The 25,714-nt window shown below is 33.2% G+C and overlaps 1 protein-coding gene and 1 pseudogene across 2 annotated transcripts; one reads left to right on the top strand and one right to left on the bottom strand.

Moving 5' to 3' along the window:
• Positions 1 to 245: 245 nt before the first annotated feature.
• On the bottom strand, positions 246 to 12,931 carry LOC141708877 (uncharacterized). 2 transcript variants are annotated; one of them, XM_074512700.1, is made up of 3 exons: positions 12,745 to 12,931; positions 12,066 to 12,115; positions 246 to 811 (listed from the first exon to the last, which is right to left on the bottom strand). In XM_074512700.1, the coding sequence occupies exon 3, from the start codon at positions 794 to 796 to the stop codon at positions 524 to 526; it is 273 nt and encodes a 90-aa protein (XP_074368801.1). In that variant the 5' UTR covers positions 797 to 811; positions 12,066 to 12,115; positions 12,745 to 12,931; the 3' UTR covers positions 246 to 523. The 2 variants fall into 2 exon arrangements, with proteins under 2 accessions (XP_074368801.1, XP_074368800.1); XM_074512699.1 differs by having other exon boundaries at positions 12,741 to 12,930.
• Positions 4,532 to 7,568, top strand: LOC141704513 (DEAD-box ATP-dependent RNA helicase 42-like; annotated as a pseudogene).
• Positions 12,932 to 25,714: the final 12,783 nt, after the last annotated feature.

Here is a 25,714-nt window from a genome sequence, read left to right on the forward strand (position 1 = left end):
AAAAAAAATTAGAAATACGTTATGGAACTATACTTTACATACACATTAAAATGCATGTCAAACAGTGAAAAAAAATGTAAAGAAATGAAAGGGACAGAGGGAGTAACAATTAGTGCCTTGTCTGCACTAAAAAACAGTTAAAATGTTGACGAACCTTATCAATACTAAAAACTAAGACTACAAATATAGCCAACGAAAATCAGTTTCCACTAACAGAAAATTCATAAAAATTAAGCGTCGTCAAATTGACATTATAATTTTATCTTTATTTTTTAAGGCGCTTGATTAAAAATCATGCTATTGGATTTCTTTCAAGTTTACCCCACTTGCATACCCACAATAGAAATTGGCCAATAGATACTTGGAACTTTATGAACAAGTACCAAGGAGCTACAAAACAACTTCCATATCAATGAGATGCCTCAGGGAGAGCGACCCATTGGGCATAATATTCAAATGAATAACATACACGACTTCACTTTAACATGTCAAGTACGCATTCTAACTGACACGCACATTAATATTACTGAATGTATTTTGGGATTTCACCTTTCTTCAAGAGGGAGAGGGCATACTCGCCTGTATCAATAAGATCATCAACATTATGCAATGATCGTTCCTCAGAAGCCAGCATAAAGATTGCCCGAACCTCTGCTTTCTTGGCTAGTCTAGCAGCCAAGTTCAATGGCAGATTAGGTGAGTTGAGGCTTCTCAATAACTGGCGATACAATGAAAGAACCCGACCTCTATTCGTAACCAAATCTTCAGCTGTTGCCCATATCAAACCTTTCACCATTTCTTCACAGTTTAGCTAACAAATGATACAAGTAAGATTACAATAAGTTTACCTGCAACCAAGTCCAATGACATACCAATATAAACTAAAAATTGCAGGGCATTAACAATTTGAACTCACTATATGAGACACTAAATTTCCAACTGTTAGTCCACTACATATTAGCTTGCTACCAATATGCAACTGTAATACCAAAATACCATTCAAAACCTTCAATATTACATCTGAAGCATTCGAAAATACATGTATACAACAAATTGAATTCAATTTTTACACCTCGATTTTTCTAAGGCCAGAAATCCAAATGAAATACATTCATAGATTCACTATATAGTTCTAAAATTCTTAGAGGAACTACATCAAATATCTTATGCATAACACATATATAAACATAATTGAATATATATATATATATACACGCAAGTTCAATCTAAAGTAGTTGAAAGTCCTGTACTAGATCAAGATTCACGATAACCAGGGGTCCAAAAATGTTAAATGCGATACTACATTACAACATCTACCATGTTTTAACCATTATTTTATATCAAACTTTCGACTATACAGATTTTAGTCCTGTATTATACATATGTTATATGTGGTCTTTAAATTATTTCAAATCACTGTACTGTACACTCATCAACTTAAATAGTGATATACTAATATGAAATATTTCTCGTGTCACAAAAATAAAATAGAAAAAAACAGGTTTTACCAATATAACTAACATGTCCACTTGATTAAATTGCGAGACTGTATAACCCTTATCGGAGAAAAAAATAAATTTGAAGTGGAGGAAATCTAGACATAATTGACATTATCTCAACGAGAGTAGCATTAGGTCCTCTATAGTCCAAATACTCCGAAAACTTTGAAATATTCTATCTGAACAATCCACGAGCCCGTCCAACACATTACTAATGTGAAAAAACAAACCATTTCTAAGGGGACTTTCATCAAACACTTCATAGTCATTAAACAAAACCTAGCTTAAATTCAAACAAACTACAAAGTAAATACAAAACTGAACATGGACCATCACCAATTTTAAGACCCGTTAAGATTAAACACACCTCACCAACGAGAATTTTTTTAAGAAAATAAGAATTTATATTTAAAGAACAATAAAACCCTAAAAACGAGTGTTTGGATGCTTGAAAAAAGAAATAGAAAAGGGGATATTAGCTGACCTGATGGTTGAGATTTGGAAGTGCAGTAAAGCTGCAAGCCTCAAAATACGAGTTACAGCCTCAAAATAAAATATGTTTTAAAAAAAATTAGGATGATCGAGCGGGGCAAATAGGTGATAAATTTTTAGGGGCGTTTAATTCAGATTTTAGAAAAATTATAATAATTGATTGATTTTGAATGATTGTTGTTGATTTTTGCTGATTTTAATTGTACGGGAGTTTTAGCGGAGTTGAGTAGTGATTTTTATAAATTCATTAAAATCTCTTGAATTTTGCTAAGATTTCTGAAAAATATAAAATATACTAACAAATTCATTAAAATCTACAATTTTATAAAAATACAATCATATTTTATGGCTCCACGAGACCATTTTAGTCTACAACGTTTAGTTTAGATTTTAAACTAGATTGGTACCCGTGCATAGCACGATTGCTATAATTTATTTTAGAACTATCAAATTTCAATTAAAAAATGTAATTTCTAATAATACTAATCATATATAATAACTGAGTTTAGTAAGCTATAAAGTTAATGCACAGTCAACCAATCATATAAGTGTATTTAATATTAAAATATTCATATGTGATGTTAATAAGTTAAGTTTTTGATATAACATAATTGATCTAAAATTTAAGGATACTAATTGATCCTAAACTAATTCATAATTATGTTATTGGTTAACTATATATTAATTGTATACGTGAATAAACTCGTTTAAGATAATAAATGATAGGTATTTAAAATTAGTAATATGAAAATAGAGCTTCACCTATTCCAGTAACTCACACTTGAAATATAGTAATATATTATATTTAATTAGTAACAATACTTCAAATAGTTTTTTTAGAGTAAATTACATTGCGTGAGGCTGAATAATCACAGAAATGCAAATTATGTAGTTGAACTCTGGAAATTACACATTATATGGCTAAACTATCGCCTTTTGTGCCATATGATGGCTTCCGTTAGTTTTAAACTAACACCGTTTGTTCCAATTAAACAATTACTACCTCGTTTCATTTTTATCCCTAAATTAAAGGAAAACATAATATATGGAACAAAAAACAGTGCACCGTAATTGTGACGCTTGCACGAAGAAGATGATATGTATCATCCAAGCTATTGTGTCGGAATATAATTAATTATATAAATTCGATTAAACCCAAACGTTGATTCAAGAAAAACCTGATTGCAACTAAAATTGGCAAATTATAGTTCTTGTGATATTTTAGACTATGATTCATAAGATTGAAAGACGAACAATTACTTGTCGACAAAGTATTTCCTAACTATAATCCTCACAGCCCCGATATCTCAGTTTCATATTAATTTCTGGAGTGACCGACCCTTGATCATTTTGCAAGTTCTAAACTGCACCACAGGCATAAACATTTTCTTAAAGACTTCAACATCAAACTTAACATTCAAATGCAAAGCAGTTTCACGATTGGAAACATCACTACAATCAATCAAAGCAGACATGACATCAACCTTTGTTTCTTTAGCTGGTGACACTATTTCATTGTGAATTTGAGCTGGATTACAAAGTCGTGAAAAGCCTACAGCTATTCTCCATACAAAAACAATTCATCAAACCTCCGTTTGCCGCATTATCATTTTTCTGCCTCAATTCTCCACCTCTCGAGTTTCTTGAATTCAAAATTTTCGGACTAATCACACCTTCATTTGTCCTCATTGACACATTATAACAAACACTTTCTCCGTAACACCAATCATCTTTATTTCAATACAAGCTTCAAAAACAAAATTTAAACTACATTTATTCAAAATCACCTCTTGATTTCCCATTTTAATAACAATCTCAACAACCTCTTAATCTCACCCGGTTGATGAAACCCAATTTCTGAATAAAAGAAACTCAAGACCATCACTTGAAATAGTTTTAATTTGGTAGTTAGACACTACTTTGCAAATTATTTTTTATTAATGAGGTTGTGTAATAGTATTCACCATTGATGATGAAAAAAAAATAGGGGTGAAAGACGAAGAACGGAGAGAATATGTTTTAAAAGGGTTTTAATAATGACAATGTGCGTGTATATATTATATTGATTAAATTATAATTTAGTTGCTCACATTTGATGCATTTCACAAAAAGTATTAACGATGTTTAATATTTTTAACGACAGCCTTTTATTCAAACAATTTTTAGAACATAATACATACAAAATTCAAGCCCTGCCCGAAACCTATTCGGATTTTGAAAAATAAAATCCAAATCCTGATAAAAGGGCGTTTGTCGCTATATTATCCTCAGCGTACAAAACACACAATTCTCATTGATCCTGCCTGTATACTCGACGCGTTCGTATTTAATCTGTAAGATACAATTGCACTGTGTTTCTGTTTCATACGTAATTGACTTTTGCAATTTACGTAATTTACAGTTTTTGTTAGTGTGAATATTTGACAATTTATCTTTGTGATTGCTGTGTTATAAGGTTTTGAATTGGTTAATTGATCACTAATGTGTTTGATTGTGATTGTGTTTGATACAAACATAAGCTGATTGGATTAATTGCAACAATGCAGGTGATTGAGAGAAGCGGTAGGGTAGGGTTTGGTGTTAGGGAGGTTTCGAAAACTAGGTATCGAGACAGGGAGGGGAATGGACGCGATGTTAAGTGTAAGGAGAGGGAAAAGGATAAGGATAGGTGTAGAGAGAGGGTTAAGGAGAAGGAGAGAGTGAGAGAAAGGGAATGGGAGAGAAAGAAGGTGCGCGAAGAGAGAGTCGAGAGAGAGAGGGAGAGAGATGAGAGAGAAAGGAAGAGGAAGGAGAGGAATCGAGAAAGGGAGAGGGAGGGAGAAAGGGAGAGGAAGAGGGAGATTGAAAGGGAGAGGGTTAGGGGAAGGGACAGGGAGAGAGATGAGGGGGAAAGGAAGAGGAAGGAGAGGAATGGAGGCGTTGATCACATTGATGGTGATGGTGTAGGGGAGTGTGAGAGGAAGCGACATAAAAAAGAGGGTGAAAGTAAGGAGGGGGATAGAGAGTGTGGAAGAATTAAGTCAAGTAAGTACGGACGGAGATGGTAGTGATGGGGGTAGTTCTAGAAAGAGGGATGAAGTTGTAATGGATAAAATTGGTGAGGAAAGTCGAGAAGATGATGTTCAGGCAGAACAGCGGAAGTTGGACGAGGAGATGGAGAAGAGGAGGAGAGTTCGGGAGTGGCAAGAGTTGAAGAGGAAGACGGAGGAAGCTGATAGGGAGAAGCTTGGAGTGGATGGAGATGCTGGTGAACTGAAGTCTGGCAAGGTGTGGACCTTGGAAGGGGAGTCTGATGATGAGCCGGAGGATGAACCTGAAAAGGGTATGGATATAGATGAAGATGCTAACCCCAAAAATAACGGTGCAGAGGATATCAAAGTTGATGATATAACCGATGTTGACTGTGCTGTTGAGGATGACGAAATCGACCCATTAGATGCTTTTATGAATGAAATGGTGTTGCCTGAAGTTGAGAAGCTTGCTGCAGCTTCCATTGCTGATGATAAATCTGAATTGAAAAAGGATAATGTCCATATAAGTGGGAAGCAGCCAGGAAAGGGTCTGAATAGATCTTTGGGAAGAATCATTCCTGGTGAGGATTCAGATTCTGATTATGGCGATTCTGATAGTGGAGAGAATCATATGGAAGACGAAGATGATGATGAGTTCATGAAAAGGGTGAAGAAGTTAAAAGTGGAAAAGCTATCTGTTGTTGATCATTTGAAGATTGACTATCTTCCGTTTCGGAAAGATTTCTATATTGAAGTAAAAGAAGTCTCAAGGATGACTTCTGAAGAGATTTCTGCTTATAGGCTGGAACTAGAACTTAAAATCCATGGAAAGGATGTTCCAAAACCTATTAAAGCATGGCATCAGACTGGATTATCAACTAAAATACTAGATAAAATAAAAAAACTTAACTATGAAAAGCCAATGTCAATTCAAGCTCAAGCACTGCCCATTATAATGAGCGGTCGAGATTGCATAGGTGTTGCTAAAACTGGATCTGGAAAGACCTTAGCATTTGTGCTGCCAATGTTGCGGCATATCAAGGACCAGCCACCACTGGTTTCTGGAGATGGTCCAATCGGGCTCGTAATGGCACCCACGAGAGAACTTGTTCAACAGATCCATCACGAAATTAAAAAATTTGCCAAGGTAGTTGGTCTTAGCTGCGTACCTGTATATGGCGGTTCTGGTGTTGCACAACAGATTAGTGAACTGAAACGAGGGACTGAAATTGTGGTTTGTACCCCAGGCCGGATGATTGACATACTTTGTACTAGTAGTGGAAAAATTACAAATCTGCGGAGGGTCACTTACTTGGTCATGGATGAAGCCGATCGTATGTTTGATATGGGTTTTGAACCTCAGATTACTAGAATTGTTCAAAATACCAGACCAGATCGTCAGACTGTACTGTTCTCCGCTACTTTCCCTCGCCAGGTTGAAGGTCTGGCACGTAAGGTGCTAAACAGATCTGTGGAAATACAGGTGGGTGGAAGAAGTGTTGTAAATAAAGATATAACACAGTTGGTGGAAATGAGATCAGAAAGTGATAGGTTTCTTAGGCTTCTTGAAGTACTTGGAGAATGGTACGAGAAAGGAAAGATACTGGTATTTGTCCAATCACAGGATAAATGTGATTCACTGTTCAGGGATTTACTTAAGCACGGTTATCCTTGCCTCTCACTTCATGGGGCTAAGGATCAGACTGACCGCGAGTCCACAATATCTGATTTTAAGAGTAATGTATGCAGTTTGTTGATTGCCACTAGTATTGCTGCAAGGGGTCTAGATGTTAAGGAACTTGAATTGGTGATTAACTTTGATGTCCCAGATCATTATGAAGACTATGTCCATCGTGTTGGTAGGACAGGGCGAGCTGCCCGGAAAGGTGCTGCTATCACATTTATATCCGAAGAAGATGCAAGATATGCACCAAATCTTGTCAAAGCCTTAGAGCTCTCTGAACAAGCTGTACCAGATGACCTGAAAGCTCTTGCTGATGTTTTTAAGGCGAAGCTTAATCAGGGTACTGAAAAAATCCACAGAATTGGTTATGGCGGAAGTGGTTTTAAGTTTAATGAAGAAGAGGATGAAGTCAGAAAAGCAATAAAGAAAGCACAGGCAAAAGAATACGGATTTGAGGAAGACAGATCAGATGATGATAATGATGATGATAACGACGGAGTGCGTGAATCCTCCTCACTTCCTGCACCAGGTATCACAAATGTAGTTCTTCCTGGTGCAATACCAGCTGGACCTTCCACCATTCTGGCAACTGCAGTAGGTGAGGATGCCAGGAATGCAGCATTGGCAGCTGCCACTAAATTGCAGCAAAACCTTGCTAAGATTCAAGCTTGCACGCTACCCAACCATTATGAAGCAGAGTTAGAGATTAATGATGTTCCTAAAAATGCTAGATGGAAGGTGACACACAGGGAAACTTTAGATCCAATCTCTGACTGGTTCGGAGATTCCATTACAACGAGGGGGCAATTTTTTCCACCTGGTATAAACCCAGGGCCAGGGGAAAGGAAGCTTTATTTGTTTATCGAGGGTCCTTCTGAATAATCTGTCAAGGAGGCCAGAGCAGCATTGAAGAAAACAGTCCTGGATATAACAGCTCAAGCATCATCCCTTCCAGGTTCTGGCCAACCAGGTCGATACTAACTGGTGTAAGAACAAGTCACATTCTTCTGCTAGGACTTCTTCATGCCCCTTTATCCAAGATTGTTTCTTTAGTATCTAATTGTTGGACTTTTATTTTGGAAAAATGTATCACACATTTACATGTTTTGATAGCTACTTGCAGAAGAGATGTGGTTTATTGTTTTTTCTGTATGCTCGTCTATTTTGAGGCACTGAGATAGAAATTTGAATCAATTATCATCATTACAATGAATTTTTTAGCAATGAATACTTATTTTATATGACATCTCATTGTAGTTCTTTAATTTCTTTGTTTGGAAGTCTATGTAATTAGATGTATTCGTGATTATATATCTCATATAAATCTATAGAACAATTTGTGTGCTGAAAGAAATGACGTGAGATGCTTGTTTTGAATTTTCGACCCGATTTCTGCATAAAATGATTTTTTTTATTAAATATACATTTTTATGTACTTTACGTATATACAAAATTGTTTTATACAGATAGATTTTCTTATAACTATTAATGATTAGTGATTACATTTTTTGTGTTTAGTTGGTGTTTGTAATCTTCTTAATGTGGAGGATGTTCATTGTGGTAAATACTATTATTGAATTTATAAGTAATTTTTGACGTAAAATCGTTAATTATATATAATTTTATTATTATTCTATAATTGAAATAAAATATGTACATCGTATATACAGCAGTGTATAAAATAAATTTTAATCTTTTTGAAGTTGAAAAATTATACTACTCTCTAATATGATAATCTCTCTGTAATAATAATAATTTTTTTAAGGAACTAATCTTAAAGTATGATCAAAATATGAATGAATAAAATAGCAACAAAATTTTCAATATTCGTCTAAATATAACTACCTGTATTTATTTTATTTTTATTTTAATCCGGATTTCTAGATAAACCTATGCTATTACATAGAAGACCAAGCACTAAAAATTTTGTTGGTAGTCTTTGATCACCCTTATATTGATAATTCTAACTTATAATTATATTTAATATAAAGTAGATTAATATTTATAATATAATTATGTAAATATAAATAAAATTTTATTTATATGTGTATATTAAAATTTATTTGTAATCAAATAGTTATGAATATTAATCTATTAATGAGAGTATTTTGTGTTAACTATAATTATAAATTGAGAGTTGCCAAATTATAAATGATCATAGGACTATCGACAAAATCTTTAGGGGTGTTTAGTTAAAGAAGTGGTATGCAGCTAGAATCAGGTTTTGGGTTGATTTAAAATATTGTAGAGTTTTTAATATTAAGTATTTAAAAATATTAATTTATTATTATTAAAATATTTCGGTGTTCATTGGTTTATTTTTATAGTAAATATTACATTCAATTGCCTAAAATGAGAATATTAAAAATTAATTTCATTTCTCTTACATCCACCTTCTGTGAAAAGCCCCATACTTTCAAGGTTTCAGGAATGGGTTTCAATTTTTTTTCCTGTCAACCAAATATCGGGTATGAGGTTGTAATGAATGAAATAAATTTCTAATTTCAAAAACTATCGAATCAAACAACCCCTTTCGTCTTGAATATAAAAGTATAGATTAGAATATAATATGCATACTTAAAAATAAAACGGAATTTTAATTTTAAGATAAAAAATTGTAATTTATTTACACAGGTGAACTCTTTACGCCAATGGGCTCAGGGTTTAGGCCCAACTAAATTTTACCAAATAACAATTTAATTCTGGCAAATTTCATTATCAAGATCATACCCTAAAAATATTAATAAAAAATTAAAAGATATTGCAAGTTAGGGTTAGCAATCTTACAGGTATCAACTGAAATATGTTTTAGATTCATGAGTGTGCTATGTGTAATCTTCTATTAAATTATATTTTTTATTAGTGTAAGATGATAGATCTGTTAATAGCAGTAAGATGTTTTAGTGAGATCTAATTTTTATGTGTAAGATTGTGTGTTTTTACTTTTTAGTGAGTTGTCTCTCTAATATGTATTGTTTGTGAGTTTTGTGAAATTGTGTGTGTTAAGTGAGTATTTCTTTAATATGTATTGTGAAACTGTGTGTGAGTTGTGTGAAATCGTGTGTGTTTAGTGCAACATATTTCTAATCTGTATTTGTGAAACTGTTTGTATATGTTTGCGAGTTGGATAGGCTTGTGATCTAAGATGTGAAACTGTTTGTATATGTTTGCCGAGTTGGATAGGCTTGTGATCTAAGAACAGGAGTTGTAAAATTTTGCTTGTTTCTGTGATTATTCAGCCTCACGCAATGTACTTTACTCTAAAAAAACTATTTGAAGTATTGTTACTAATTAAATATAATATATTATTATATTTCAAGTGTGAGTTACTGGAATAGGTGGAGCTCTATTTTCATATTACTAATTTTAAATACCTATCATTTATTATCTTAAACGAGTTTATTCACGTATACATTTAATATATAGTTAACCAATGACATAATTATGAATTAGTTTAGGATCAATTAGTATCCTTAAATTTTAGATCAATTATGTTATATCAAAAACTTAACTTATTAACATCACATATGAACATTTTAATATTAAAATATATATTAAATACATTTATATGATTGGTTGACTGTGCATTAACTTTATAGCTTACTAAACTCAGTTATTATATATGATTAGTATTATTAGAAATTACATTTTTTAATTGAAATTTGATAGTTCTAAAATAAATTATAGCAATCGTGCTATGCACGGGTACCAATCTAGTTTAAAATCTAAACTAAACGTTGTAGACTAAAATGGTCTCGTGGAGTCATAAAATATGATTGTATTTTTATAAAATTGTAGATTTTAATGAATTTGTTAGTATATTTTATATTTTTCAGAAATCTTAGCAAAATTCAAGAGATTTTAATGAATTTATAAAAATCACTACTCAACTCCGCTAAAACTCCCGTACAATTAAAATCAGCCAAAATCAACAACAATCATTCAAAATCAATCAATTATTATAAATTTTCTAAAATCTGAATTAAACGCCCCAAAAAATTTATCACCTATTTGCCCCGCTCGATCATCCTAATTTTTTTTAAAACATATTTTATTTTGAGGCTGTAACTCGTATTTTGAGGCTTGCAGCTTTACTGCACTTCCAAATCTCAACCATCAGGTCAGCTAATATCCCCTTTTCTATTTCTTTTTTCAAGCATCCAAACACTCATTTTTAGGGTTTTATTGTTCTTTAAATATAAATTCTTATTTTCTTAAAAAAATTCTCGTTGGTGAGGTGTGTTTAATCTTAACGGGTCTTAAAATTGGTGATGGTCCATGTTCAGTTTTGTATTTACTTTGTAGTTTGTTTGAATTTAAGCTAGGTTTTGTTTAATGACTATGAAGTGTTTGATGAAAGTCCCCTTAGAAATGGTTTGTTTTTTCACATTAGTAATGTGTTGGACGGGCTCGTGGATTGTTCAGATAGAATATTTCAAAGTTTTCGGAGTATTTGGACTATAGAGGACCTAATGCTACTCTCGTTGAGATAGTGTCAATTATGTCTAGATTTCCTCCACTTCAAATTTATTTTTTTCTCCGATAAGTGCTATACAGTCTCGCAATTTAATCAAGTGGACATGTTAGTTACATTGCTAAAACCTGTTTTTTTCTATTTTATTTTTGTGACACGAGAAATATTTCATATTAGTATATCACTTTTTAAGTTGATGAGTGTATAGTACACTGATTTGAAATAATTTAAAGACCACATATAACATATGTATAATACAGGACTAAAATCTGTATAGTCGAAAGTTTGATATAAAATAATGGTTAAAACATGGTAGATGTTGTAATGTAGTATCGCATTTAACATTTTTGGACCCCTGGTTATCGTGAATCTTGATCTAGTACAGGACTTTCAACTACTTTAGATTGAACTTGCGTGTATATATATATATATATTCAATTATGTTTATAAATGTGTTATGCATAAGATATTTGATGTAGTTCCTCTAAGAATTTTACAACTATATAGTGAATCTATGAATGTATTTCATTTGGATTTCTGGCCTTAGAAAAATGGAGGTGTAAAATTTTGGTCTTGATGATAAGTCGGATTGAATTCAATTTGTTGTATACATGTATTTTCGAATGCTTCAGATGTAATATTGAAGGTTTTGAATGGTATTTTGGTATTACAGTTGTATATTGGTAGCAAGCTAATATGTGGCGGACTAACAGTTGGAAATTTAGTGTCTCCTATAGTGAGTTCAACTGTGATAACCCGGAGAGAATGGGAGACATTTTGGGCACGAAAAAAACACAAACACATACAAAATGTATTAAAAAAATCTAGTGGCATTCAGTGACCCCAAATGCCACCCCTACAGTTGATGAAACAATATATATGTATACAATATAAACTTGACTAACCAGCACAAAAGTTGATGAAAACTCCTCACCGGCATCTGCTTCCCAACAATCTGAAACACTCGAACAAAAAAATAAAAGGTCATAACCAATATAACAATGTGCATTGGAACACTGGTGCATCTTTGATGAAAACTTAGACTCGATCTTTGAGGTGCAGAGCCAATAAATCAGAAGGGCATGATTGATTGGAGCATAATTGAAACAAGATAATATGATAATCCTAGAGATAGAATTCTGGCAGGAGAAACAAGGAAAGGCTTGAACAAAGAGTCAAATAGTTTCAAATTTACAATCGAGATCAAAAAAAGATCCAATTTTTACAAAGAGGCAACTGCAAAAACTCCTTAGTCATACAGAAAACCATCAGATCCATAACAAAGTTATAATTTATCTTAACAAAAAAATAAAAAAAAAAACATGTGAATTTGGAAACAGAAAAGATCCAATTTTTACAAAGAGGCAACTGGAAAAACTCCTTAGTCAAACAGAAATCATCAGATTCATAACAAAGTTAAAATTTTTCTTAACAAAAAAAAATAAAGAAAAGCATGTGAATTTGAAACAGAAAAGATCCAATATATACAAATTCAAGATACAATTACAAGTTTCAAAGAACACAGAAATCAATCACAATTTCAAGGTACATGAATAATTAGCACATATTGTAGAGCTTACCAACCCCAACTGAGGCAGAAGAAGATTAAACTTGTAAATCAGACAGGTCAAACAATTGGCTTAATCAAACATCACATGTATATGTATGTATACATTCGTTTAATTGTATCAGATAGGTACGAGGAGGGTGTCATATATAATTAAGGATGGAGGTCTGTATATTTTTCTTCCCTTTTTGTGTATATAAATTTACAAAATAAAAAAATAATAATAATGTGATACGTCATACAGTGTACTTGTATTACTAGTTATGGTTTGAATTACTGCTGCTTGATATTAGATTTTACTGCCTCACTATATTAGATTTTACTGCCTCACTGTTTTAGTAACCTACTAGTACTCTGAGCACGGTTGGATAGCTCAAGTGGTAAAGGGCTTATCCTCTGTCGTCCCAGATCCTGGGTTCGATCCTGGCTCACCCCGAGAATTGTTGAGAACAGATACTCATTTGTAAGGCTATAAGCCAAAATTAGTCAAAAAAAAAAAAAACCAAAATTAGTCAAAAAAAAAAAAAAACCTACTAGTACTCTATATAACTTTTTGCATTAATTACCACGTGCACACACTCACTCTCACATGTACTACCTTTTTTTTATCCAAATGAAAATTATATGTGCAAGACTAAATTATAAAAATAATGTTAAATTGACTTCGATTAATTTTTAATTAATTATTTTAACTTATTTTTAATTATTTGATTAATCCGCGAAAATTTTTTGGATTGCTTAATTCCCACCTCAACTTTAACCCCATATATATATATATATATATGTTCTAGAATTCCTTTATCATTTTTAAATTAATTATTGTAAATGTTTAGCGATCTATAAAAAATTGGTAGTCGGTCGGTCGGTATCTAGTAAAATTACAAAATTATCCTTGTTAGGTAATAATTATTATATTAATCAAGTCAAATTTGTATCTAAATGGACTATTATTAAACGAATTCTATGTCGGAATACAATTATACTTTTTCACCAACCCAATACAGATAATTAATTTTGTACAGAATCTCTTTACCGTGAATCTCTTTACCTCTCGGACCTTAAATGAGCCTCCTTTTTTCTCGAAAATCCAATCCGACCCGAAGCCCGAAAAGCCTGGATTTAAAAAAGTCCGGATCGAAAAAAGTCCGGATAAAATCCCAGTTCGGCCTGGATAAAAACTCGGGCTTTTTGAAAAGCCCGATTAAAAAAATCAATTTTTATATAAAATTTGAAAATATACAATACTTTTTATGATTTTTAAAATAATATATCATAATATTAGAAATAATTAAAGTATATATGATTATTTATATATTATATAAAAATTAATTAATTATTTTGGTGTCTAAACTACTATATCTAATATATCAAGATATTATTTTCTCTGATATTTAAACTACTCATAATTCGAGTTGAAAAATATTAAAAAAAAAATTTAATATATAAATAAAAACCCGGATAAAGCCCGGTTCGGCCCGATCCGGCCCAGCCCGCAGGCCTAAAACATGCCTTATATTTCTTAGGAAGCCCGGCCCGGCCCGATTTTTAAAAAAGCCCGGTCCGATCCATTTTTAAAAAAATCGGGCTTTTAAAGGCCGGATAAAGCTACACAAAATTACGAAACCTAAATAAAATTGAGTCACATAACAAAATTATCCATTTATTTATTATAAGTTAAAATAAAAAGTGGAAAAACGGGAAAATGTAGCTTGTCAAATGAGATTTTAAAATAAACCAAAACTCATTACAACTCAATGGTTGTGACATGAAATTGTTTGGAGGTGGTTAATGTTTTAATAATAACTAGCTATATAACCCGTGCGAGGCATGGGCATGCTCTATTCTAAAATATTTTAAAATTTGTTTACATGCTTGTTAAATAGATATATAGTATGTCGTGACCCGTGAGAAGTTAATTTTGTATGTGCAGTGACCTTTATTTTAAGTATGAGTTTTTCCGATTTGTATGTTTCAATAGCACGTGCGAGACTTTAACTTTTTCTAAATCTTGTATGGATTGTGTTCATATTACATAAATGAAATATCTGTCATTTTGTGAGATTATCCTTTTTCTAATTTTGGATCGGATAAAAGATATATAATATTCGTAAAATATGTACGTTGAAATGTTTAGGATTTTGGAATTCTACAATTGGTGCCATCGAGCACGGTCATTCATAATTATTTGGCAAGATCATATTAATCGATTAAGAAAAAAATTAGTTCATTTGCTTTAGTTGTCTTAATTTCTTATTTTTAGTTTGCCGTATTCACTATAGTAATTGACAATCTTTTTTACCACACATATTGAAAATGTGAATGAACTGTTTCTTTAAAAAATAACTAATGTATTTTATTAAAAGCGAGATAAGTGAGTTAAATGATTGCTGATCTTGACGGAAGTATATATATTATGAGACCGATGATCTCATGAATGGGAAGTATGTGTCGTGATATTAATGATTCTCAAGTTTGTTCAAATATTTTTCTTATAGAAATGAAAGTTCTATATTTATTATATGTAAATACGTCTAGAACTTTTTAGCATTATATCACATTTAACCTTAAAAATTTCAGTCTGATCTTCGTTTAGATTTAGTTTTCTCCATTTTATGATAATGATACTTTATTATAATAGTTTCATGTATTATTATAATAAGATAAATATATACATATGTATATATATAATTATAAATGGTTAATTTTATAATAAAGTAGTAATAAATATATGTAATAGTGAGTCATACTAATCAATAGATGTATATTAAGTTAGATGTAATTAATACATGCATATTAAATGAAATATTAATTAACATACAATTATGAAGGGCAATTTGTAATTTTAATAGGAATAAAATATCTCATCCAACCCCTAGTTACTCTATTATATATATAATAGATTTTTAATACAAATTAATCTCATTACCTACCGTATTTTCAGAAATTACTGATATTACTATTATTTGAGTCTTTTATTTGACTTTTTTTTATATGAGAATATTTTATTCATTTTTGAGGGGTCTGTGTAATTAAACGACTTAGTGTATTGATTGTAAGTTCTGTATCGATCCATGTTGTTGTTATGAAAATATTTTGTTACTTTTACTATTTTTAAAGAAATATTTGAAAATAAATCATTACATCGATATCGGTAACTTGAGGTCATTTTGAAATTTTCGGAATCGAGTATATTTTTTATCTGCGTCGTAAATTATATTTGATATTTTAAACATGCATACCCTGATATAGGGCGAGTTGTGGAAATTTTTAAACATAATATTTTATGACTATTTCATTACATGTTAAATTAAATATTATATGTTTATTTCAGTTTAAAATATTTCATAACCATAATTATTATTATGTGGTAGATTTTATATATGGTCCCGTAAGGATCATAATATTTTTTAGATAATTGTTACGTGTTTAAATTGAATTTCTATGAAATCATATTTTATTTAAACTTGTTTTTAATAACTTATGTTACATATTGCATGTTTTGTGTCGTTCTGCGTAAGTTGGTCTATTTTATAAATTATTTTCGGGATATATTTGTAATTTAGAAAATATTTCAGTTTTTTTATAATCGCCGGACCGAGGCTCTACTTGGACTTCAAAACCAACAAAAAGTTGTATTTTGATTTTTATAAAATCAAGTATCTTTCAAATATTTTATTTTTTACATTATTGAAATAGTCGTAATTGTTGGGAAATATTGGTTTAATTTCGTATGTATTTAAAGATAATATTTTATATTTATTTCTCATAAATTATTTTTTTCGAGCTACTTATTTTAATTACGAAATCAAAACATCATTTATTGATATATGTGGTATAATTTCCATAATTATATAGCCAAATATGTATTTTCATTTTATATAAAAATCAAAATATTATCATATAAAAGAGAAATTTTATAGAAAATATAATCAGGGGTTAAATTCGTTCTTCAACTTTATCCTTTGATTCCCAGAGCTTTCCTCATGACATATATACGCCAAATTGAAAATATTGAAGAGTCATTTACTTTGATATCAACATCGTTGCATAAGGTTCAATATCTTCTAAAATCATTTTTTTCAGCATGTTCGTCGGATTTGGTTTCTTGAATTCCTTTGAGTTTTGATTATTTTTATGACATGATTAGGTTGAACAAAATCGGATATCCGGTATGATTTTAAATTTCGGATTAGATATCCGATTTTTCGGATTGCTAAAATTCTATTTCGTATTTGGATCCGGTTTAACCGGGTATCCGAATATTCAGATTGGATATCTTAATATTAAATTTAAAATTTAATACTTTAATAACATTACCGTGTCAATATTAAATTCGAGTATGTTAAACTAAAATTCATATATTACATTATGCAGATGAAATCAAGAACTTTGAAATTATTACCGCATAAGATATTTGCTTGAGTTTACCATTACCTTCTTCTTATTGCATAGGTTTTTGCTTTATTCAAGTCATTTAGCAAAAGGTTAATGTCGGAAACTGCTTGTTACCAGCTTCATTTTAAATATCCTAATTGAGAATTATTATACAAATGAGCATATGCTGCCCATTAGGCATACTGTATTTGTGAGACGGTTCAAATATATTTCATATAATTAGGCCATTAGGCACTACTAAATTAAAACTGCATAAGCAGGACTAAAAACACATACACAATTGTACCGATGCACAAGCTTCATGATGGACATTAAAATTTCCACATCCTTAAATTTCACGCAACTTACTTTTGTATCGTACATAATAAAGAGTGTTCCATTGGTAGTTAAATTACTTATTGAATTTTAGAAGACTAGTAACAGAGAGGATTGTACACGTAATCCGCTCAATCGCACAAATTGCTCGCACCGCTCGCAATCACACCGCTCTTTGCGGATAACCGCAAAATGCGGATCGAATGCGAATTGAAATTACAGGAACCGCATATCCGTGAATTGACTGCGGATTTGATTTTTAAATAATCGCAAAAATCAAACCACAACCGCAAACCGCTATATATAATATATAATATATATCATAAAATGCAGAACCAACCATATATAAAATTAAAATATAAAGAGTTTGGGGCTTTAGGATGTTGTACTTTATGTTTTATAATTTAAATAAACTATTAAAAAAATAAAAACTTGAGCCCGAGCCCAATAACCACTTGTACTCCTTAGTACATTTTATTTTTACAAATTTATAAGATTTGATAAGTACAATTGTAAAGAACTATTGTTATTTATCATTTATCGTACAAGTCGATGGTTGAACCGCAAGTCGATCCGTACCAACCGCAACCGCGCGGTTGAAAAAGTCGCGATTAATCGCAACCGCAAATGTTGGATATATTTGAGATGTCATGTCTAATATGTTTCATGTTTAGTTTTCAGATCTTAACTAATAGGAAATATCAGTACTTACTAGAATCAGGACTACCTGGAAGTCAGGACTTAAGGATATCTGGATTTAGATTATCAGAAGATAATATCAGAAGATGGATATCAGAACTTAAGTACTGGAGGACTAACAGTTTAGGAAGGAAGCTGATTTACAGGAAAAAAGATCGAGACTAATACAAGAAGAAGATATGCATGGAAAGAGTTTGAGGACTAGAAGAATTATATAAGATATCTGGTTGATATATTATAAGAGACAAAATTATATTTCATATCAACTAGAACTCTAGAAGTTATCTTGTAACTGTTTGTCTATATAAACACAGACATAGGTTTACTCTATAAGAGTTACGATCATCGAGAAGATCATATAGTGTAACCTAGCAGCTCTCGTGATACTTGTTCATCACTGAGAGAGAACAGTTCCATTATAACAGAGTTTATTATATCGAATACATCTGTATTCTGTTACTTGTGCTTCAAATCGATTTGATTGTATTCTACACTGTATTCAACCCCTTTCTACAGTGTTGTGTGACCTAATAAGTGGTATCAGAGCCCATCTGTTAACACACATACATTAAAGATCCAAAACAATCATGTCTGAAGAAGCAGAAAATCCAACCAAGCCCGCCAAAACTGAAGAAACTCCAAAGACTCAAACCCATAGTCGATATGAGACTATCAGGGTTCCCATATTGAGACCTTCTGAGTATCCCATATGAAAAGTGAAGATGGCTATGTTTCTGGAAGCTACAGATCCAAAATACCTTGACAGAATTCATGAAGGACCGCGTAAGCCAACCAAGCTCTCTGTTGTAGTTGCAGATCAGCCAGGAAAGACCATACCAAAGGAAAAAAGTGAATACACAGCTGAAGATATCTCATCTATTGCCAATGATGCAAAGGTAAGGCATTTGTTGCATAGTGCCATTGATAATGTCATGTCAAATAGGGTAATTCAATACAAGACTGCAACGAAGATATGGGATGCTTTGGAGACAAGGTGTCAGGGAACTGATGCAATCAAGAAAAACAGGAGGACTATACTCACTCAAGAAAATGAGCACTTTGACTTAAAAAGTGATGAGTCATTAACTGACTTATATGACAGGTTTGTCAAACTCCTGAATGATCTGTCATTGGTGGACACTGTGTAAAACATAATGTAATGTAACATTTAATCGAGGATTTATAACTCAATATGAAAACAGAAATAGATAAACATTATTAAACTGTGAAGCACAGGAACCCTTCAGATGAAGACAGGATAAACACAAAGAACCAAATGATGTGATTGATTCATTTTGTCATCCTATAGATCATGGGAAGAAGTTCATGATTATGTTCAAGCAGCCATGAAGAATAAGACATCAAAGGGCTTTAAGTATCAGTTGCATGTATTGACTTCAAATGTTACAGATCAAGGGTTTAGTGAAAGAAGCAATGTATAAACATCAGTATGTATCAACTCAGAATCACAAGACAAATTGAATCATGATCCTCTCAGTACTAGTTGTTTGTGAACCAGACCAGTGCACCAAACATCAGCATTCAAGGAAGTATTTTGATTCAATTAACAGAAGAAAATGGATTGATATATTGAAGAATGGTTTGACAGAGAGCCAAAAATATTCTAAGTAAAAGACAGCTCTCTCTACCTGTCGCCACAGGAGATGTAACCAAAGAGAAATGGCACCAATGCACCCCTGTCGCCACAGGAGATGTAACCACAGAGATATTGCTCTAAAGCAACTCTGTCGCCACAGAAGCTCTTGTCGCCATAGAGGTGTTGGAACAATTGCTCAAGGCAACTGTCGCCATAGAAGTTGTCGCCACAGAAGAGCAACTGTCGCCATAGAAGCTTGTCGCCACAGAGGTTGTCACCACAGAGAATTACAAGACAACTCTGTCGCCACAGAGCTGTCGCCACAGAGGATACACAGAGAAAACTTATCGCCATAGAGATGTCGCCACATATGTGTTGTTCACTGTTTCAATATGCAGCAAAGTTAAATGATTTGTGTGGATAATAATTGGCCAATTGTCTATTTAATTTTGAAAGACTACAAAGCAGCAATTGAATGTAATTCAATTCAGTTGGTTATCTTCTTCAGCAAACACAGAAAGTTTACGAGAGCTCCATTAAAGCTTCACATTTATTATCCTTGTAAACAGAATGTTATGCTGCTGAATTTATTGTAGCTAATTAATACTTTGATTAGATTGTAGCAACCTCAAGGTTTATATTGATAAAACAATATATTTCTCGAATTATTTTGTGTTGTTTTTGATTCCGTACTTTTAACGAAGAACTTGAAATGAATCGAAAAAGATTGTAGGTATCGTATTCAACCCCTCATTCTACGATACTTTGGGACTAACAATTGGTATCAGAGCCTGTTGATTGACATACAAATCAAGATTCGGATAAAGAAACAAGTTCTTGAAAAATTCTTGAATTTTTTAATTTTCAAAAAATTCTCATTTCTTGAAATTTTTCGAATTTTAAATAATTTAATTCCGCCAAGAAAATGAATAACCAAAGAATTGGAAGCATAAAGGTTCCTCCATTTGACAGAGATAATTATAACCCGTGGAAGAAAAAGATGATGTTGTTTATGAAAGCTTCGAATCCACTTTACACTGGGATAATACTGAATGGACCTTATGTTCCGATGGAAGTAATTGTTGAATCCACAACTGCAACTGGTGTAAGAATTCCTTCCACATCTACTCCCAGGGATCCGTCTAAATATACGGAAACCGATAAGGAGTTGATAAATTTGGACACAAGCCTTCAACTCATAATTGTAGAATCGACCGATAATGATATGAGCCATCAGCTTCTAGGAAGTAACAGTACAAAAGATATGTGGGAGACCATTGAGCTTTTAATGGAAGGAACAGAGGAAGTCATAGAAAACAGGATGGATATTCTGACGACTCAGTATGAGGCATTCAAACTTCAACCCGGAGAAGCATTGTCTTCACTCTTTGAGAGATATACAAGACTGTTAAGTGAATTAAAGCTGCAAGGGAAAGTCTACCCCATATGAGAGTCTAACCGAAAGTTTATGCTGACGCTCCCAGTTCACCTGGAACAAAAGAACACATCAATCAGGGAAAGATCAGATTTTATCACTATGTCCCTGGATGTGATCTATGGTAAGTTAAGAACACATGAGCTGGAGCAAGAGCAAAGAGCCATTATCTATGGACCTGGTTCTGTTGACAGTAAGAGGATGGCACTTGAAAAAACCACTACACTTGTAGTTCGTGAACCAGAATCTCAAGAAAACAAGGTTGCACCCTCCTCAACAATTAAAGAAATTGTCGTAGCTGAAATTACTCATGGTGAGCCAGAAGATGAAAGTGAGTTCTATACTCAAGAGGAACTTGAACAGTTGGAGGACAAATCTATGGCATACATGGCTGCAAAATTTAGTCATTTTAGATTCAGAAGAAAGCCTAATACAAACCAAGGGGTTAATCAGGGAGATTTCGGAAAGGAAGCCACTCGTCAGGGTCAAGCTCCAGAGGAGGCTACAAGTCAAGCTGAGTTGACAAGAGCAAAACCAGATGCTACAACTGCAATGAATTAGGGCACTTTGCATCTAATTGCAGAAAGCCCAAGGCAGCTAAACCAAATGATTCCTATAAAAAGAAGGAAACTTATGAAGATCTGAAAAGGAAGAATGAGAAGCTGAATGCTTATGTGGTAAAGGAAAAAGGGAGAGCCTACATCGCTGAAGGAAAAAGATGGGATGATACTGATTCAGATGAAGAGGAAGAGCATGTAAATCTGGCTCTTATGGCAGACTCTGCAGAGGAATCACCACGACCATCTCGGGTTCCTGAACTTACCACTATAGAAATGTCTGTATCCGAATACAAATCTACTGTGCATGAACTTACTTTAGAATTGTATAATGTTCATACAAGCATGCTTGCATATAAAATGGAAAATGATAAGTTAGTTCTTAAATCTGAGAGTTTAACCTCTAGGAATGAAGAACTAGAATTGCTTGTAGTTGGACTATAAGACCTTAAGCAAAAGAATGAGTATCTAGAGAATAAGGTTAAGTGCAATACAGACATAGAGGCCATTATTAGAACCCAAATTGCTAACTTAGAAAAGAAGTTACATGCGTTTAAGAATGCAGCTCTGATTCAGAAGGAGATAATAGATAGTCAAAGATTTAAATCTAAGACTTCAATAGGACTTGACTATTCTAAGCTGAACAGTAAGAAACATAGTGGCACATCAGAGATAAACATGTTTGTCTCAGAAAAGGTTCCATATATTATTAAGGATGCTGTATCCCCGATATTCACTGAGTCTGTTTCAGAATCTTTGGATGAAGTAAGTTTGCTGATCAATGAGGAATTGATTGCTGAAGATAGAGAGAAGGTAGAGGAATCCCCTAAGACTCCTAAGGCTCCAGCTACGAAAGTTAAATCCATAGCTGACCTAGGTACTAAGGTGGATAGAAAGGAACCTGAAACTCTTAAGAAACCAGAACCTATAGTCAACTCTAAGACTGGTGAGAGTGCTAAGGTTAAGACTAAGAAGAACAGGAATGGCAAGGTAGGTGTTAATAAGAAATCTGATTTTGTATCTTCCTCATCTGCATCTAGGAAGCTTTGTAATAATTGCAATTCTGCTGCACATCTTACACATGCATGCACTAAAGGTAAAGTAAAATCTGTTGCAACTTCCAGTATGCCTGCCATGCCTAACATGCCTAGTTTTCATGAACCTTGTGGTATAGTTGGATGTATGCCATGTGCATTTGTTACCATGTCTGATTATTTTAAAGCTTTTCATGCAACTGCTAGCACTTGAATCAACACTAAGACAAGCATGAGTAATGAGCACACACAAGACAAGACTGTTACTCCTATTTCTAAGTCTGACAACTCTGTTGAGACTAACACTGAGAAGGAGCCAGCCAAAGTGAAAGCTAAGCCTGTTAAGGGTTCAATTATTGATTCTGTTTCTACTCATAAACCTTCAGGACCCAAGAAAGCTTGGGTACCAAAGTATTCTTAATCAATCTCTGTTTTTAGGGTAAGGTAAGAAAAGAAAAGATCATGTGAATACTGGATAGTGGGTGTTCTAGGCACATGACAGGAGAAAAGTCCCTGCTCACAAGTGTGGTTGAGAAAGTTGGCCCTATAGTTACCTTTGGAGATGACAGCAAATGATTTACTAAGGGATATGGCAATTTGAAAATTGGCAATGTCATCATTGAGAATATCTCTCTTGTGGAAGGATTAAAGCATAATCTTCTGAGCATAAGTCAGTTTTGTGACAGGGGATACAATGTTGATTTCAGAACAGAAAGATGTTTGATCTCTCACAGGAAAGATGAGAAGCTTGCTTTACAGGGAGTAAGGAAAGGTAATCTGTACGTAGCTGACTTGAAGTCTACCTGTGATGGAGTAAGCAGATGTTTCTACAACAAAGCTTCATCAGAACTAAGTTGGCTATGGCACAAGAAGCTCTCGCACTTGAACTTCAAAATAATGAACTCTCTGATCAAGAGAGAACTAGTGAGAGGATTACCACAGATAGAATTTTGTCAAAAAGGACTCTGTGAAGCATGTGAAAAACGGAAATCAAAGAAAGTATCACACAGAAGCAAGAAAATGACAAGTATAATTGAACCTCTTCAGTTGATTCACATGGATTTATTTGGTCCAGGGAACGTATTGTCACTATCAAGGAAAATATATGCTTTAGTAATGGTCGATGATTTCTCCAAGTACACATGGGTGTTATTTTTATAATCCAAGGATGAAGCACCTCAGCTGATAGTGGATCATATAAAGAAGATTGAGATGGAAGCGAAATTACCTGTTAGAAAGATCAGATCAGATAATGGGACATAATTCAAGAATGCATTTCTAAATGAATTTTGTAAAGGAGAAAGGTATTTCGAGACAGTACTCAGCCCCAAGGACCCCACAATAAAACGGGGTATTAGAAAGGAAGAATTGTACCTTAGTTGAAGCAGCAAGGACTATGCTAAGTGAATCAAGACTTCCCACCTACTTCTGGGCTGAAGCTGTCAACACAGCGTGTTACACTCAAAATCGTACCCTGATTAACAAAGATCATGACAAGACTCCTTATGAGATTATGGCTGACAAGAAACCAACACTGAAATACTTTCATGTGTTTGGTGCTAAATGCTTTGTGCTAAAGGAAGAAAATGAACATCTAGGAAAGTTTGATGCTAAAGCAGAAGAAGGCATATTTCTTGGCTACTCTCTGGAATCTAAAGCTTACAGGGTTTATGTGATCTCTGATCAGAAGGTGATTGAAAGCATTAATGTAACATTCGACGACACCAAGTAGGCAAGCCTACAGAGAGAAGAGGATTCTGAATCTCTGGAATTTGAGAATCTATCAGATGATCCTTTGGATATAATAGAACCTGAGATTGCTAGAACTGTGCCTGTAGTTCAGGGCAATGCTGATTCAGGATCAAGTGGTGATAATGGTGGAAATAATGATCATGATAATCATTCAGGAACTCTATCAAGAACCACTACAAATAGATCAGAATCATCCAGTCATGGTGACAACAACTCAGAGGGAGCAGGAAGAGGATCTACAGTTCACACTCAACATTAGGCTGAACAAGGGGAAACATTAAGATCTTATCTGCCTCGTCAAAGGGTTTGGAACAAAGACCATCTCTTTGAATGGATCATTGGTGATCCTGATACAGGAGTAAGAACTAGACATGCCACTCAGAATGAATGCCACTTCTCAGGGTTTCTTTCAGAAATGGAACCTAAGAAAGTGGATGAGGCACTGGAAGATCCAGATTATGTTATTGTAATGCAAGAAGAACTCAATCAGTTTGAGAGGCAGAAAGTATGGAAGCTGGTACCCCGACCAAAGAACAAGTCAGTGATAGGCATTAAATGGGTATACAGGAACAAGCTAGATGAAGATGGCATTGTAACGAGGAACAAAGCTAGACTGATAGCTAAAGGTTACTCTCAAGAAGAGGGTATTAATTATGATGAAACCTATGCACCAGTAGCTAGACTTGAGGCAATCAGGATGTTTCTGGCATTCGCAGCACATTCAGAATTCAAAGTTTATCAAATGGACGTGAAGAGTGCATTCCTGAATGGAGAGCTAGAAGAAGAAGTGTATGTGGAACAATCACCTGGTTTCGAAGATCCAAATCTGGCTGATTTTTTATACTTTCTATTCAAAACTCTCTACGGTCCTAAGCAAGCTCCAATGACATGGTATGACACTCTCTCTGAGTTTTTACTTGAAAATGGTTTTACTAGAGGTGTCATATATAAAACCCTGTTTCATAAAGTGCATAAATCTGATATGATATTAGTTCAAGTATATATTGACGATATTATATTTGGTTCTACTAATGATGATCTTTGCAAGAGATTCTCTAAGCTAATGCAGAGTAAGTACGAGATGAGTATGATGGGAGAATTGAACTACTTTCTTGGATTACAAGTGAGTCAAAGGAAAGATGAAATATTCATCTGTCAATCTAAGTACATCAGAGAACTTCTTAAGAAGTATAATCTGGAAGA

The sequence above is a fragment of the Apium graveolens genome, chromosome 2 (assembly GCF_009905375.1).
Source record: "Apium graveolens cultivar Ventura chromosome 2, ASM990537v1, whole genome shotgun sequence".
NCBI classification, from domain to species: domain Eukaryota; kingdom Viridiplantae; phylum Streptophyta; class Magnoliopsida; order Apiales; family Apiaceae; genus Apium; species Apium graveolens.

Excerpts from the sequence above, each read along its gene's own strand:
- LOC141708877 (XM_074512700.1), bottom strand. The coding sequence starts at position 796 with ATGGTGAAAGGTTTGATATGGGCAACAGCTGAAGATTTGGTTACGAAT.